At 41.2% G+C, this 17,386-nt stretch overlaps 1 protein-coding gene across 3 annotated transcripts in view; it reads right to left on the bottom strand.

The window, feature by feature from the left end:
* CLOCK (clock circadian regulator) overlaps nucleotides 1-17,386 on the bottom strand; it is a 108,923-nt gene that overhangs the window by 38,801 nt on the left and 52,736 nt on the right. For all 3 annotated transcript variants that reach the window (XM_063458021.1, XM_063458019.1, XM_063458020.1), the window contains exons 3-6: nucleotides 9,918-10,008; nucleotides 7,081-7,140; nucleotides 3,135-3,283; nucleotides 268-359 (exon numbers count right to left, since the gene is read on the bottom strand). In XM_063458021.1, coding sequence (XP_063314091.1) covers nucleotides 268-359; nucleotides 3,135-3,283; nucleotides 7,081-7,140; nucleotides 9,918-9,937 — 321 coding nt within the window. In that variant the 5' untranslated portion in view covers nucleotides 9,938-10,008. The remainder of the gene's footprint in view (nucleotides 1-267; nucleotides 360-3,134; nucleotides 3,284-7,080; nucleotides 7,141-9,917; nucleotides 10,009-17,386) is intronic.

The following is a 17,386-nucleotide window of genomic DNA, read 5'->3' on the forward strand; positions in this document are numbered from 1 at the left end:
CCTCGTCTGTCTCAGGGCTCACTGTGTGCATGAATCTCTCCACCCCCCCCCCCCCCCCCCAACGCATTTCTTTGGGAATAATAAAGCAGATACATTGCATGTATATTAGGCAAGCAAATAAATTAGAAGAATATAAACAAAACATAGGGTACTTCTGCACCACTAAATAATTTAAAGATATGGTGCATTCAATTTTTTTTATATTTTTAATTCTCATTCTTATGCTAGTGTCCTTATAACACTGTCAGTATCACAAACCATGCATACCTCCAACATGAGCTGGGTGAACTCTTCATTACTAAGGAATGTAGGTTTCCAGTCTTGTCGAATTTCACTGGCATCAGACTGTGCGCTAATTTCTGCAGGGGGACAGAATTCCAAAATTAAAAATAGAATAGCCAGAATTTCACATGCTAGATTTCATTTTGGGAAAATAAGAAAAGGCAGACAAATCAATATATGGTATAATTCACACATAGCTAATTGGTAGTGTACAGCCATTAACAAGCAGCTCAGTGAAGTAGCATTCTATACAAAGATTATTTCTTCATAGGGCAATAAAAATCATTCATGGTATCTACTGAACATAAAAACAAAATTAAAATAAACACGATTAAAATGTATGTCTATTTACTCACCATGGTTGAGCCAGTGATAGGCTGAGAGTGCCACCTGATGCTCTCAGCAAATCAATGCCACCACCTTGCCACTAGCACTAATGATGTTCATTAAAGGTTGCCATGAGTCTCCCGGCTACATCCCAGTTTGAAATAAAATGCTATTCTTAACTCAGATTTCACAGAAAAGCAAAGTTTCCTGGACCTGCTGCTTTGCAATAAGCTCACCTTAAGAGATGGCGGACACATCACAGCTAACTCTAGCCTTTGTATGCTCTTTTATTGATGTGCTGAGTATGCACTTAATACCAAAGAGAAAGACATTTGAAAGTCAACACGATGTTCATGTCTGGCTAATGTCTCTCCTTGTAAAAAATTTCTTGGATTAATTAAGTGTTCGTTGATTTAATGCATTAATGTTTACGTTAATGAAAAACTGGCAGACATTAAAGGCAGTTTTGTATATTCTGCTAAATTATCATCTTAAAAAGGAATTATCCCATATATGAGTTCTATCATTGGAAGAAGTTATCTGACCAATCCTTGTTTTAAAAAAAACAAACCCAGGGGCAAGGCCCAACTGCCGCGGAGGAAAGACGCATCTTGCATGAGCTCCTCCACAATCTCGATATAAAAAGCATTTTACAGCCTAAAAACTCAACAGGATAACAGCAGTCCCTGCTCCTGACACAAGGGAAAGCGATCAGAGACTCGACCGAGTGGAGTAGTTCCACTGCGGCAAATGAGGCATAACGGGTCACGGGAGGCAGCCGATCCCCAGAACCAGAGCCCGGGTGTCTTCAATCCTGTGCAAGCACCCAGTTACCTCTCCCCTTGGACCAGCAGGGGTGATCCCGGTCCCCACTGGAGTGCTACCCACTCAACTCTGCTGAATTCTGCGATTCCCGCGGACCTAACACGACGTACTAAAATGGCCGCAAATGGGAAACTCTCAGCTCCAACAAAGACCACGCTGTGGGCATCAGATGAGGAGCGACTCACTAAAGCCTTTAATTGCATATGGTAGCAATTCTGCCTCAGAATCCAGCAATAAGCAAACAGACCTGGAGTCATTCCTGCAATCCAGCCTGACCCTCCTGACAAAGTTTACTTACAATGATCAGCTGACAGAAGCCGTCGTCTTGGACCTGTGCTGGAGAGAGAGAGGCGGTCACCTTGGAAAGCGCAAAGACGCCAGAACCTCTGTTACTACTGACAACCAACGTCTTCCCAGGCCACGGTTCAACTTGGGGAAATATCCTGTGCACAACTCACACCCTCGGCAGGCAGTTGGCTCAACAGGCGCAGCATATGAAGGTCCTCAAGACCATGTCCTGGACATGAACCGTACTGGGACACGTGAGACCGGTGCTGTGGACTGTATACAGGCCTGGGGCCGATGGGGAAATGTTAAGTGGGGCTTGAGTCATCAGGGGTAACCAGGGATGAATACAAAAAATGTTGTATATTGGCTGATTTCTTTAATGTATTCTATTATCCCAGTGGCTACTGCCTACTAAACTTCTGCAGATAGCTCTAAGTTTCTTTTGCTTCTTATGTTTACTTTTGCACACCACATGCTTAAGCAATTCCTCACCCAGTGGTACTACTCATGTTCTATTACAGGTGGTCCACATTTAGCGGTGGCTCGCACTTATGACCAGGTGTAAGTGCGAGCTGTCTTGGGGATTTCCTGCTTTGGTGTGCCTGTCTATGTTCGGGGGAAACTTCCCCGAACATAGACAAACGCACCAGAGCAGGGAATCCCTTAACTCCTCACTTACCGACCAATTTGTTCTACGACCGGGTCGTAGGAACGGAACCCGTTGGGTAAGTGAGGAATGTCTGTACTTGTGTTTACTCTTTTCAACATATTCCTCATGTCCAGTTTATCTATCTAACTTAGCACTTCAAGTGTAGTTTGGCTACCAGGACCTACATATCTAGCCTGTATTACTCTTACTATTAACAAATATGCAACTTTATCAAAGCCATGTAAATGTTCCTTATTTGGTACTCTGTGCTTGCAAAGGCTATTGTGGCTGAGCAAGTCTTTCTGTATATCTATGCACTCAAAAATAAAGGATTATTTAAAAAAAAAAAAACCAACAAAAAAAAACAACAACACATATTTCATATGTATTTACAGTCTTACAACCTCAAACAAATATCCTTTATGAAAAACACAGACACTTCCTGCATTTGAATAAATGACCTACATTCCACCACTTGGTATTGCAAAGTTTCAAATCTGATATTGCTTCTTTTAAGCCCACGAACAAAAGGAATGCACAGAAAATTCAAGGTGTATCCGAGGTATTTTAGCTTTCATTTGTGTCTGGCCAGGACAGAACCTGGACTTGCACAAGCTGGTGATAAAATATGCAGTACTGCTACTCTCCTGCATCAGCCACAGCAATGTATGTAACAAGGGTGTTATTTTATTATTTCTATAGGACCTTTCTTTTTTTGAAAATCATGACTGCCATGAATAAAAGCCACCGTTTGCAAACATACCTTTGTGCTTCCGCAGGAAGTCGATGCTTTTCTGCAGGACAGTTGATTTATCCATTTTTCGTGAATTCCCCGGCAGCATAGATCCCAGCTCTTTAATGAGGACATTGAACTGATCTCTACGCTTCTTTTCAGACTTGTTCCTAGACTCCCTTCAGAAATAAAAGAGAAAAGAAGAATATATATTACCTTAAAGTGCAAGTTACCAAGAATATTTTACCTTCATTGATATAAAGTTAAAGCAACATGTTTTTAGCAACTGCATTGCAAGGTGTCGACTGTCTGTTTATTATGTTTTTTTATAACTATATTCTAATTTACATTTAAAACACAACCTTAGAAAAGCAACTGGCTAACTGCAACTGGCTCCAGGTGGGATTGAGGAACAACGCTTTTCTCTGAATACTGGCATGCATCGAATCTGTGAAATCAAATAATGAGGATTATTCGCACACTACACTAACAACGGACCCTACAATTTACTAGTGAAGATACAGTTTTCCTATCCTAAATCCTCCTCTCATTTCAAAAAGCAGAAGAGTCTCATTTAAGATTTTTGCACAACTGAGTGAGCGAACGGTTGTGATAATCATTTTAAAAAAATCTCTCACGTTCCGATTTCAACTCTTTACATGGGAGTAGTGACAGGCTGAGAGATTTTTAGGTGAAACTGCTCAGAAAAGAGTATGACACAAATCAAAGGATGGCACCAGTGCAGTGGTGGAACAACAGGGCTCATGTGATCAGGTGATCTGTGTTCTGCCTATCACAGGGGGCCCAAGAAACAGCCAGCTGGCTACGGTAGGTAGGGTGCCTCAAAAACAGGCAGCTGTGTGCTAAGGCAGAGTAGGCACCTCTCAATCCAGACAGCAGGTGCCTACTTTGAGGAAATATACCATGTGGAGAGCAAAGCAACTGTGATCTTCATGCTCCAGCAGCAAAGGTCCCACATGCACCCTGCGGTAATGCCGGGATTTGACCTCACTACGGCACCAGCATCCTTAAAGGCAAACTGGGGAGCAGTGCAGTGCAGGAAGTTCAGACTAACCTCAAGAGTCCTCAAGGAGAGGATCCACACCAGCTTTTTTTTTTTTTTTTTTTTTAAAGTCCGAGTGCCCCATTGGGCATTATTGTTTAGATTCTCCCCCCCCTCATAAATGTTAAAATAAATATCACACTAGGCTAAAACCTAACCGGAACCCCATCGCCGGGCAAAGTTTCCAGCACTGCTTGGCACTCCCCATAAGACGTCAAGCCAGCTGTCACAAGGGAGGGAAGGAGGCAGGGAAAAAATAATAGAGGTAATAGGAAGGTGGGGAGGGTTTCCGAGCAAAAAAAGGAAAGAGGGAGGGGAGATAAACGCCTCCCTTGCATGTGCTGCCTACAAGGGAGAACCTAATTAAGTTTGTTGCCAGCGTGCAATGCGCTCTGATGACAGACTTATTTTTTGCACACAACGAACATATGGCAGTCTGGTAATGAGATCCAATAGAACAATGTAGATCAGGACACAGGGAATGAGTTCCAGGCGGCCACGGTCAAATGTACACGGGGTGTAACTAGCCATGCACAAAAGTGCAAATATCTCAGTTTGTGCCGTGTTTCAAGCTGAAACCCTGCACATACAGACTCTTACCACCATAACCACCTCTAAAAGCAAACGTGATCACAGTGGTTGAGGTCACCCTTTCAAAAATAGTATTACAGAGAATCCATCAAAACAATAACAAATGTTGGTTAGAGCAGCCAATTAATAGGTATGCCAGACAGTGTCTTGCACCCAAAGAATATTTATATTAGATTACATTAGAAACAAACAGAAAGGCAGGCAAGGCTACAATGGCTCTGCCATTAAACTCCACAACTACCTTTATTTTCATAATGCAAAGATTCAATATCAGTTAGTGAAAGAGTGAAACACGAAAGCTACTAATACTTTTACCAGAGGAAGAGGTTCTATTTCAACGGTCAAAAGTAAAGACAAATAAGTCAATGGGACCTGATGGAATACACCCAAAGCTATTAAAAGAGCTTAGTGGTGTACTAGCCAAACCATTAATAGATTTATTTAACCAATCATTGTTAACAGCAGTAGTCCCAGAAAATTGGAAGTTAGCATTAGTGAAAATCTTAGAAAGCACACGTCGAAGAGACAAAAAAATGGAAGACTGCAATGTTTGGGTTTAGAAACATTTGTTTGATGTAGTAACACATTAAAGAGAGAGAGAGAGAGAGAAGGCCATGACCCTGTACTAAAGTAGCATTTCTATTTAAAAGACAATGCTTGTTTAACAATGGGTGGTGGTGAGCTGAACTGGCTGAACTATGTAATGTGCAACAAATGTCAATAAGTACTTGGGCCTACAAAACATGGTAAATACTTTGCTCAGTGGTAAGTGTCAAATTAAACATATATGCTATCAAGTCGAGGATAATTGTATTACTGCAAATTTTCGAGAATAACATTTTCACAATCACCTCCACAGTGACAGGGTTAGCCAATACTGAATAGAACTGATGAGCCTGATATACAGAAACTGTAGAAGCAATGACCCTGGCCTCAATTCACACCATTCTTTCCTTCTCTCCACCTTTTTTCTAATCAACACATTCATTAAAGGTGTGCCGATAGCACATGGACTGAAATAATGGTGTTTTATTGTATTTTTTCCATCATCATTTCTTAGCCAGTTAAAGCAATAATGATTGTCTCTTTACAGCAGTTGAAGAAAACAGACCTGTTTTTACTGTTATGTTCTGTGCTTGTTCGGTTTTAAAATCACTATATCAATAAGGATGAAGCATCCCATCATTGTTTTGCTTCTATTACATAAATGTAATTAGAGCATCAAAAAAATTTAGCTTAATAAAGCAGTTGTAATGTATAGCTCATACCCCTGCAGTCTTACTGCTAAATTCTCTGTCATTTAGGCGTTAAAACCTTTTCTGTCTGGGACTTACACAGGCCCGGACTAGCCTTTGGGAAGTTATTACGCATGTTCTCTATGGGTAACATTCAGCACCTCCATGCAGAGCGTGGAGAGGCTGAACAAAGGTGCTGCACACTGTGCACTCTGTAGCACTAACATAAGACTCTAGTGGCGTCTGAGTGACTGTCACTAGAGGTGTTACTAGGCAGCAATGTAAAGACTGCCTTTTCTCTGAAAAGGCAGCATTTACATTGAAAAGGCTACAGGACAGGCTATTGGCACCAGGACAACTACATTAAGCTATAGTGGTTCTGGTGACTATAGTGTCCCTTTAAGAATGGTATATTTCTCGTAAATTAAACTTTAAAAAAACTGGCTCCTAACTTTTTTAGCTGGCTCCTAGATGCCAAACAAATTTGTCAAGCCCTGCATTACACACACCATGCATTCACACACTCTATATCCCCTATAAATACAGATACTATAACCCTATCCACACACTAAACTCCTTAAGCACACGTATGCGCTACAACCCCTATGTGCATACACACACTAAAAATCCTAGATATACACACAATGCAACCCCCTGCAGCCTCTAGATAGACGTACAGTACAGTCCCTAGATGCACACAAAACATCCCACATGTCCACTTACTCGACAGACCCAATAAAAACGCACATATTTTACAGCCCAGAATTACACACACAAAATCCCCTAGCCACACATAGTATGCCACAAACAGACCCCTTTACACACACACTACAAAACATGCAATCTCACAAGTAACCTCCAAACACAAACAACACCACGTGAAGCATCCACACATATGCACAACACACTTGTCTGGTATCCCACTATTAAAGGACACCACAGACAAGTTAGACAGCAGGGCATGACCTATTCACCAAAACCACTTTATTAATATTGTTAACTTGTTTTGCTGCTTAGAGTATCCTTTAGGGTCGGAGTTACTTATTTGGACCCATCATGACAATAAATGTTAAGAAAATAACCATACCTTTTGGCCTTATCTTTGTCATCGTCTTCCACCAGTTCATCAAAAATACTACCATCATCCCTGTGATAAAGCACAAAGGTTATAAAGTGCGCACAGACTAAAATATACCCAAAATAGAACATTTACAATATATATATATATATATATATATATATATATATATATATATATATATATATATATATATATATATAATATAAATATTTATCATGTGGGTGTAATACACATATATAATTATATATATATATACACACACACACACGTATTACATATCATCTTCCATACTAGATTTTCAATACAATTCTTCTATCCTCTCCTCAGACAACTATCCTACTGTATGTTATATCACATTTCTGTAAAAAAGTTCTGGTTTGGGATGCCTCAATTTTGCAAACCCTTGATTCTTTTTGTTTGGTTTTCCAATGCAGACTACCTGTATTGTTTTTTTTCTTCCAGTACATAGAGGACTCAGCTGACCTTTAACACCCATTGTAGAGCAGTACACTATTTGTGAGCTTTAAAAATGGATCTTGTCAGCACAGCTTTTTCAATAGACAGTTCATGGTCCCACTTGTTTCCTTTTGATGATTTCCCTGTTTGCTCAATATTTAATGTCTGCTGCAAGTAAATCCTTATTTACTTTTGTTATTTTGCACTTTCCTGGTCTTCAACAGTATTATTATTATTATTATTCCCTATGTCCTGTCTTATCTGCTGAAACAGCAGGAAGAGAAAATTGAATAAGGATAAATATCCCTCTGTTAAATTTATGGGAATAGCCTACAATTTTATTTTCAATTTAAATCCGTCTTCAACTGCCATATAATAGAGTTTACAAAAAAAAAAACAAATAGAACTGCAGACTGATTTACAAGAAAATAATGTGTAAATTTGCTAATTTGTAAAAGCAACTATACAGAACAGCTCTTGACATTGACTTTTTTTTCCCCATAAATTTATATTTTATTGTGTTAATTACATCATTGTAAGACTTTTTCATTATATAGTACAAATGGACAAAGGCGTATGGTAATCAACATAGTAAGTGAGTATAACATCATAACTACTAGTGGCATGACATTATTGGACTGTCACTTGGGATCAAGAGGTATGGCAACAGATGAAAACCCGGTGTATGGAACCCGGTGGTTAAGCGATCAGTGCTAATTAAGTCTAGGCCTCTGAGCGGGATGTGGTTGGGTTGCCAGACCGCGGCACCTACAGAACTGACTCGCTTCAAGTGAGGCGTCTGACACTGAATGGACTGATCAGTGATCTCGAAGTGTCGAGGTTGGCGTCTGTTTCTTGATATTGGCTGCACTTTCTTGTGTATGATCTTTGGTGGTTGTGTAGTCTTGTGACTGCCCCTATATTCATAGTCCTGGTCTCTGTTTGTTGCCTCTGGGGTAGCTCCTCGTAGGTTGCTATACAATCCCAGTGCCTGCTGGAGCATTTCCGGATCCTCCGCTGACGTCAGCGGAATGGTCTCTTCTTTATTCTCTACCAAAAGGGACCCCTCTATTCCCCAGCGGTATTTCATGGAGTGTTCTCTTAAATTGACTAGCAATCTGAGTCAGCTTCCTCTTCTCTATCAGGACTGAGAACAGGATATCTGCAAATGTAGCGACAGTGTGCCCCTTATATTGTATCGTCCCCATCTCCCTCGAGCAGGTCATAATCACCGATCTCGCTGTTATATCCCGCAATTATATCTCTGGGTGCGCCACTTGGCGCTGTGGCTGATTTCCTCACTCTGAATGCGGAAGTTATCATAGGCTGTTCAGGGGTGTCTTTAATGCCCATGCTTGTAAGCAGATATTTGAGAAACATAGGTAGTGTCTCTGTGTTTACTTGTTCTGGGATGCCCCTGAGGCGTATGTTTTTCATTCTGTGGCACATTTTTAGGGTGGTCACCACTCTGTTGAGGTGCTGAACCTGGGTGGTAAGTCCTTCAAGGTTTTCATTGGTGTCTTGTAGTTGTTTGGATCAGTCAGTCTCTCTTCCCTCCAGTTCCCTCACCTTTTTGTGGACTGCACAGCCTGGGCCACATGGAGGTGTTCTTTCCAGGTCCTCCGGAGATCAACCAGGAGCCTCCTTCGTGGAGGGTGCCTCATCCTCACCTGAATCCGAGGTAGGGGGTCTTTGCCTTTGAGCAGAGGTGAGAGGATCTTCCTCCTCCAACGAGGCCTCTGATGGCTCCGGCGAGCCTTGTAGTTCCAGTGCCATTTTACACTGCTGCTGCAGTCTCGGTCTCTCGAGGGGGGAAACGAATATCCTAATGACAGGGAGCCTCTGGTTGGCGGTCTTTTCTATCTTTTCTGGTGTTTCCCCTAGGCCCGGTCGAAGCTCAGGGAAAATACGTCTGTGTTGAAGCTCTGTAGGCCACGCCACCTCTTTTTTTTTTACATTTTTAATGGCTGATACAAAGCACTTTCATGTAAGTCGGGAAAAACAAGCATGTGTCTTCAGAATTGTTAGCAGCATTTCAAACACAGACTTTGCAAGACAAATTGCTGACAAAAGTCCATTTGGAGCTCGCAGGGTTACTACAAGCTTAAAAAAAGCTCTTCTAATCAGCCACATCAAGGATATTAATCAACTCTGGGCTGCAGAGGTCTCCTGGGCACTGGCTTGAGGATTTTAAGAAATATTTTGTTCCTGTATCATACAAGGATGTCACCATCCTGTCATGGATATATCACATTATCAGGCTACATATATAGCATGTATTCTCCCAAATTTTAACTTAGAAGAAGAATCATACAGACACACACTGACATGCGGGGGATGGGACTGCAATCTTATTACAAAACATATGGACTGAGAACTGGATTTACCTGTCTGCAATGGAGCTCATCTTATGGCTGCTTAAGGAAAGGAGCAGAAAAAGCCACACTTTATCCTCGTAGGAGACATTTGTACGTTTGTCTGTGAAGAAAAAAACAACAAAAAAATGCATTAAAAACTCTGAGATCCCAAATATAAACATTATAAATATATATAACAAATCTAAATGACAGCTGCCCCAGAGGTCTTAATGCATGCTTCAAAACTAAATGACAACTGTAACCCCAAAAATAAAAAATAAATAAAAAAAAAGTCATAATGTTTTCATCAAGTGTTGAAATTAAGTAGATTTTTTTTATTTTTTTTATTAACTATATGTAAAAAAAAAAAAAAAAAAGATAAGAGAAATCAATCCCTACATTTAGTATATGACAGAGTCCTTCAGCCATATACATACACCTTGGGTCAGACTGTTAGTCTCTATGATCTCCCTTGCTTCAATGCCTGCAAAGAAGCAGGTAGGACCACAGAGACTAAGTGTCAATTTTCAAACAGTCTGACTCAAGGTGCATGCATATGGCTGACTGATCCTGCCGTATGCTAAAGGCAATGATGAGTTTCTCTCATTCCTATGACACATACTTCCTTTAAGAGAAATCCATTTTCTTTCAATACTTGATGAAATAATTATATTAAAAACAATTGAGGTGACAGTTGTCCTAGGAAAACAAATAAAACCGAAAAAGATTTCCCAAAAGTAACTTTAATTCACAAATCCCGATGTATTTAGTGAAGACTGAAAGTTTAGATTTTTATTTATTTACTGAAATGTCTTTACGGTCTTTACAAGTACATATTTTTAACACTGAAAAGTATTCCAAAAGCAGTGGGTAAGACAAAAAAAACCAACAACAAAACCTGAAATTTGCAATTCATTTAAGAATATTTTATTATTTATGTTATGTGTATAGTGAATATTAATACATTAATACAATTAACTTATAGATGTGTGACTTCTGCACAAAGACACATGTTAATGTGAAGTTTAAGAGGAATATTTGCTGCTAAGGAAAATACATCACTTAATAAAACACTGGAAATCACCCTTAACCCCTTAAGGACGCATGGCGGAAATGTTTCCGTCATGCCAGTCCTAGCCTTAAGGACGCACGACGGAAAATTTCCGTCATGCAGTATTTTTCTAGCAGGGTCTATTACCTTGCTGGTCAAATGATACCTGGGACTCCTCTCTCTCACCTGGGGCCAGAATTAGTGGCCCCAGACTGACTGATGCTCTGTTTGCAGAGCTCAAAGTGGGAATTTAAATCCCCACTATTACAATTTGGTGTGATCAGGATTAAATCCCTGCTCACACAAGAGAGTTCCAGGTATCAATGGAAACCTGGGGCTCCCCTCTATCAGCTGGGGACATTTTTAGTGACCCCAGCCTTTTTGATGAGCTACATGCAGTGCTGGAAGTCAGCGCGGCATGTATCTGCTTAAATAGGCATTTAAATGCCTATATCTAGATTTTGGTGTAAGCAGGGTTAAATCCCTGCTCACACCAGGAAACCCAGGTATCATTAGAAACCTGGGTCTCCCCTCTGTCAGTTGGGGTCATTTTTAATGTCCCCAGAATGACAGCTGAGCTGCATGCAGAGCTCAAAGTGAGATCGGTATGCAGCTGTTTAAATGGGTATTTAAATCCTCATAGAGCACAATGCAGTGTGAGCAGGGTTAAATCCCTGCTCACACTAAGAAACCCAGGTATCATTAGAAACCTGGGGGTCCCCTTTGTCAGTTGGGGCCATTTTTACTGGCCCCAGGCTTTTTGTGGAGCTGCATGCAGAGCTCAAAGTGAGGTCGGCAAGCAGCTCTTTTAATGGGGATTTAAATCCCCATAGACAGCAATGTAGTGTGAGCAGGGTCAAATGCCTGCTCACACTAGGAAACCCAGGTATCATTAGAAACCTGGGGGTCCCCTCTGTCAGCTTGGGCCATTTTCAGGCTTTTTGATGAGCTGCATGCAGAGCTCAAAGTGAGGTCGGCAAGCAGCTCTTTTAATGGGGATTTAAATCCCCATAGACAGCAATGTAGTGTGAACAGGTTTAAATCTCGGCTTACACCAGGAAACCTAGGTATCAATAGATACCTGGGACTTCCATCTGTCAGCCGGGGCCATTCTTAGTGGCCCCAGTCTTTTTGATGAGCTGCATGCAGTGCTGAAAGTCAGCACTGCATGTAGCCATTTAAATCCACAAAGAATACTGCAGCTGAGCGATCAAGCTCAGCTACAGTCATTCTCTCAAGTGATCTGGTGCTTGGGAGACCCCCAGGGTCTGAACAGACCCTGGAGGGTCACCCTCTATGCCCCGATGCGATTATGATCAGTGCTGGTCATCTTCAGTTGCCTAGCACAGATCGCATTGCATTGGGCATAATGTCTTCAATGTAAGAGATGGGAGACTGCAATACTGAAAATAGCCAGTAGATGGCAGCAACATACCACTGTCTATTTTAGTTTAAACCCCTTTACTAATATCAGTACTGATATTAGTAGAGGGAAACCTTTGGGATTAAGATTAAATTAAGGATTACAATTAAGGATTATTATTCGGTTTAGAATAAGTACTAGATTTATTATCAGGTTTATTGTTAAATTTAGGTTTAAGATTAGGTTTATAATTAATTCTAGTATTAGGATTATGTTTCAGATTAGGATTCAGATTATGGTTCATATTAGGATTGGGGTCAGCACGGGCATCCCTTGCTGAATATAGCAAGTGAATTCCTCTGCTGACACCAGCAGGGGGAATCATTTTAACACTATTGCTAAAGGTAGGATTGAGATTATGATTAAGGTTATAATTAAGGTTACACACGGGATTACGTTATGGGTTAGGATTGTGGTACGTGTTTATTATTAGATTGAGGTTTAAATTTGGGATAAGGATTTGATTTAGAATTAGGGCTTGGTTTAGGATTAGAGATTTAGATTAGGATTAAGATTGCTGCTTTCCAAAGATATACATATGGGGTATATTTGTACTGAGAAGATGTTGCGGAGTACAGCTAAAATAATTTTATGACAGTGGGACACACGGGATTTAAAAAATAAGCATTAAAAATACTATGTGTATGTAAAATGTTAAAATAAATACCACAAACTTTGAAACAGAATGGTAACAAAATGTCACTTCAATAAAGCTTATAATATTTTATGTGAGAGTCCCCATGTTGTCCACTTTTGTAAATGGTATGCATTGGTGGCATATTTTAAACATATGAGCGACTAAAATGCCCCACAATGAAACAAAGACCCATTGTCAATTTGCCATCTAAAAAAAAAAAAAAAACTGTACTGGGCCGGGTATGATTTTAGCCCTGTATTTTTTCACAAAAACCTAGCTACGGTATACAAAGGGGGTCATTTTGTACTCAGGAAATATAGCTGAGAATAATTTAGTGATTCCATTTACAGTAGCATATATCAGGTTTCCAAAATTAACCACTAAAATACAACATGTGGGTATAAAAATGCAAAAATAAAACAATATGATAAAATTTGAAAGAAATTGGTGCTGACATAACTGTCTTAATAAAGCTCAAGATATACCATATGACATAGCCCGTGGTGTCTACTTTCACAAATGGTATGCATTTATGGGGTCATTTTAAAGCGGCACTGTCATGCCGAATTCCGTTTTTTTTTTAACCCCCCTCCCGCCTCAACTACATCCAATCGACCCCCTAGTCACCCCCAAATGCCCCTATGCCCCCCACATTACCTATTTTTTATTCTTTATTTTCTGCCCCGATCTATATTCAGGGCGCCGCCATCTTTGTGTGGGTAGGTGAAGTCCCTGTGGGACACGTCATCTACCCACACTAGATAGCCCTGAGATTCCCGCACATGCCCAGTGAAACATCTGGACATGCGAACGGGAATTTCACCTATTCATTCATTCATCAGACAGACGAATGAATGGATAGAAAAAATCAGACGAACAAACTAACACTGTGTATCAGTGTTCGTTTGTTTGTTCGCTTTTATTACAAGGAGGGAGCTACCGGCGTGCAGCTCCCTCCTTGCAATATGTAAAGACAGAAGCGGCAGGGAGCAGTGCTCCCCACCACTTCATAAGCCCCCCAGGTCCCCTCCTCACTCTATGGGGGTCAATATGACCCCCATAATAGCACAAGGGAGATTAAAATTGGATTTCAAGCCATCCAATCACAGTGCTCTGTGTCATTTTACAAGCGTGGGAAAATTCCAAAGAACTTTCCCACGCTTGTAAAATGACAAAGAGCACTCTGATTGGCTTAAACCCACCAATCAGAGTGTTCTTAGGCTAATTGCAGGGCGGGGCAAGGCTTTATAAGCCTTGCCCCGCCCTGCGGAGCTCAGTCTGCGCGGAGCCCTCCATGGGTGAAGATGGATTATTTTTTTGTGCGCTCGGGTTTTTTCTTTTTCGTCGGGTTTTTTATTTTATTTTTAGTTCGACGGCTATGATGGTTTTTTATTTGGCCTTTTTTGGGGCTGAAAAATGAAGATTTTAGAAAAAAGAAGACGTCGAATGGTAAGTTTAATTTTACTTTACAGGTTAGCAATTTTATTCCCCCCTCACTATTTTTTAGGGTGAGGGGGGTAGGTAGGGGCATTTTTTATTTGGGTGGGGGGTGGGTGACTAGGGGCTTGGGCACCCCTAGTCACCTTGATGGGGGGGGGGGGATTTACTTAGTGCCCCCACCCGCCGCCCAGGGGTGGGGGCTGGGGGGGGGGGCAGTAGGTCCCCCCCCCTCTTATTACCATTATGGCCCCCACCCGCCGGCCAGGGGTGGGGGCCGGGGGGAGGACAGTAGGTCCCCCCCCTTACTACTATTATGGCCCCCACCCGCCGCCCAGGGGTGGGGGCCGGGGAGGGGGGAGGACAGTAGGTCCCCCCCCTCTTATTACCAATATGGCCCCCACCCGCCGCCCAGGGGTGGGGGCCGGGGGGGGGGAGGACAGTAGGTCCCCCCCCTCTTATTACTATTATGGCCCCCACCCGCCGGCCAGGGGTGGGGGCCGGGGGGCAAGATAGTAGGTCCCCCCCCTCCCTACTACTATTATGGCCCCCACCCGCCGCCCAGGGGGGAGGACAGTAGGTCCCCCCCCCTCATTATCTTTATGGCCCCCACCCACCGCTCAGGGGTGGGGGCCGGGGGGGGGGACGACAATAGGTCTCCCTCCCTTATTTTACTTTACAGCCCCCACCCGTCGTTTAGGGGTGGGTGGCAATATTTTTTTTTTTTTTTTTTTTTTTTTACAGTGAGCAGCCACAGGCTACTCACTGCTTACTAGACATGCCCCTCCTCGCGGTATAGCGAGTAGGGGCATATTATTTACTAATACCAAGTCATTTTTACTTAGTGTTAGTAAATGTGGCTGAAATACCAATTTAGGTCTTTCAGCCTTTTAGTAGATAGCTCCCTGATACCGTGGGAATTAGGGAGTTATCTACTAAGCGGCTGCAAGATGCAGCCACAGCAATGAATAGGATCGGAGTTTCATTCATTTGAATGAAATTCCGATCCGAACAAAGTACCGAATTGCATCCTAACACCAATGGAGAAACAGTGCTCATTCTGTTAGGATGCAATTCGGCAGTTTTGCCGGCGTTCTGTCTAAGTGACAGGACGTTCGGCAATACTGACAGGAAGCATTGTGGGAACTGGGAGGAAAGCTAGGGATCATGGGAAAATTGGTCTGACCAGCGGAAATGAAGCACACTTTGCTCCTCCGCTGGTCAGAGCTGGTCAAGCGGAGGAATCCTCCATAAGACAGAGTCCCTACTTTGTCTTATGATTTTAAAGAAAACTAAAGAAGACCGGAAGAAAAGAATAACAGATCCCGAGAGAGGGGGAGAAGAGGAAGAGATTGAGGAAAGGTAAGTTCGGCATGACAGTGCCGCTTTAACTGTCAAACTGCTACAATGCCCTAAAATTTGATATAGACACATCAAATCCATTTATCAAAATTCTAATTGTAAAAACTGTAATGGTCAGGACTCTTTTAAGGCACTGTAGCTTCACAGGATAGTGGAAAACACATACATTGGGGGCACAGTGGCACATACCAGACTTGAAAAATGAGCCCAAAAAATGTAACGTGTATGTAAGAAATGGGGAAAAAAAATATTTTACCACAAAGTTTGACATAAACTGGTGAAAAAATGGCATTACGTTAAGGCACAATATACACCATATGTGATACACTGTAGTGTCTACTTTCACCAATAGTAGGTCCTTGAGGGATAAATTTAACAGTTAAACTGCTACAATGCCCCAAAATGAGACTTGCCCCCATCAAATTCATCTATCAAAATTATCACTGTGAAAACTGAAATGGTCAGGTCTCTTTTATGACACTGTAACTTCACAGGATAGTGGCAAAGGCATAGATTGGGGGTATCGTTTTACTCAGTTGATATGGCAATCAAACAATATGGGGTTTTCTACAGCAGTAGTATATATCAGCTTTATAAAATACACATTAAAAATCCTTGTTTTATGTGTGAATGTTAGAAATCTGAAAAAAAACACAATTTTACTACACTATTTAGCAGAGATTGGCGGTGAAATGGCTACGTAAAAAGTGTCAGAATAACCTTTGGTAAAGAGCCTGTGATGTGCGCTTTATATAAATATATACTTTTGTACGGCAATTTTGCTTTCTGTGATGGCTATTAAGCTTACAAGACAAACATATCAAATTCTAAAATAGCTCCACATTAAAATTTTAATTTACTCCTTGTATTTTGTGACCTGTAACTTTCAAAATAAGCTGAAATCCTAGACATATTATGTACTCTTAAAATCAGAACAACTAATTGAATATTTTTTTAATTACTTTCTTTAAGCTGCACTTATTATACACACACATTATTATTGCCTAAACTGTAAAAGAAAAAAAGTTTTCATTTTTTTTAATAATAAATAAGAATTGATATATGTATATGTCACATCAGATTAAAGCCCCTTTTGTCCTTTAAAAAAAGATATATAACGTGTTGGTGCAATAAATAAGAAAATTGCAACGGAGGTTGAACACAAACAGCAAAAAATGCTTGTGTCTTAAGGGTAAATCCAGTTTTTGAAGCTGCGTCCTTAAAGGGTTAAAGAGACACTATAGTCACAAGAACAACTACAGCTTATCGTATTTGTTCTGGTGAGTAGAATCATTACCTTTAGGCATTTTGCAGTAAACACTGTCTTTTCAGAGAAAATGCAGTGTTTACATTACAGCCTAGGGATACCTCCACTGTCCACCCTCTGCATGAAGACACTAAACTTTCCTAATAGAGATGCACTGATTCAATGCATCTCTATGAGGAGATGCTGATTGGCCAGGGCCGTGTTTGACTTGTGCTGGCTCTTCCCCTGACCTGCCTCCTTGACAGTCTCAGTCAATCCTATAGGAAAGCATTGTGATTGGCTCACATAATCACTTCTGATGATGTCAGACATGCAGGCAGAC

This window comes from Pelobates fuscus, chromosome 6, assembly GCF_036172605.1.
Source record: "Pelobates fuscus isolate aPelFus1 chromosome 6, aPelFus1.pri, whole genome shotgun sequence".
NCBI lineage: Eukaryota > Metazoa > Chordata > Amphibia > Anura > Pelobatidae > Pelobates > Pelobates fuscus.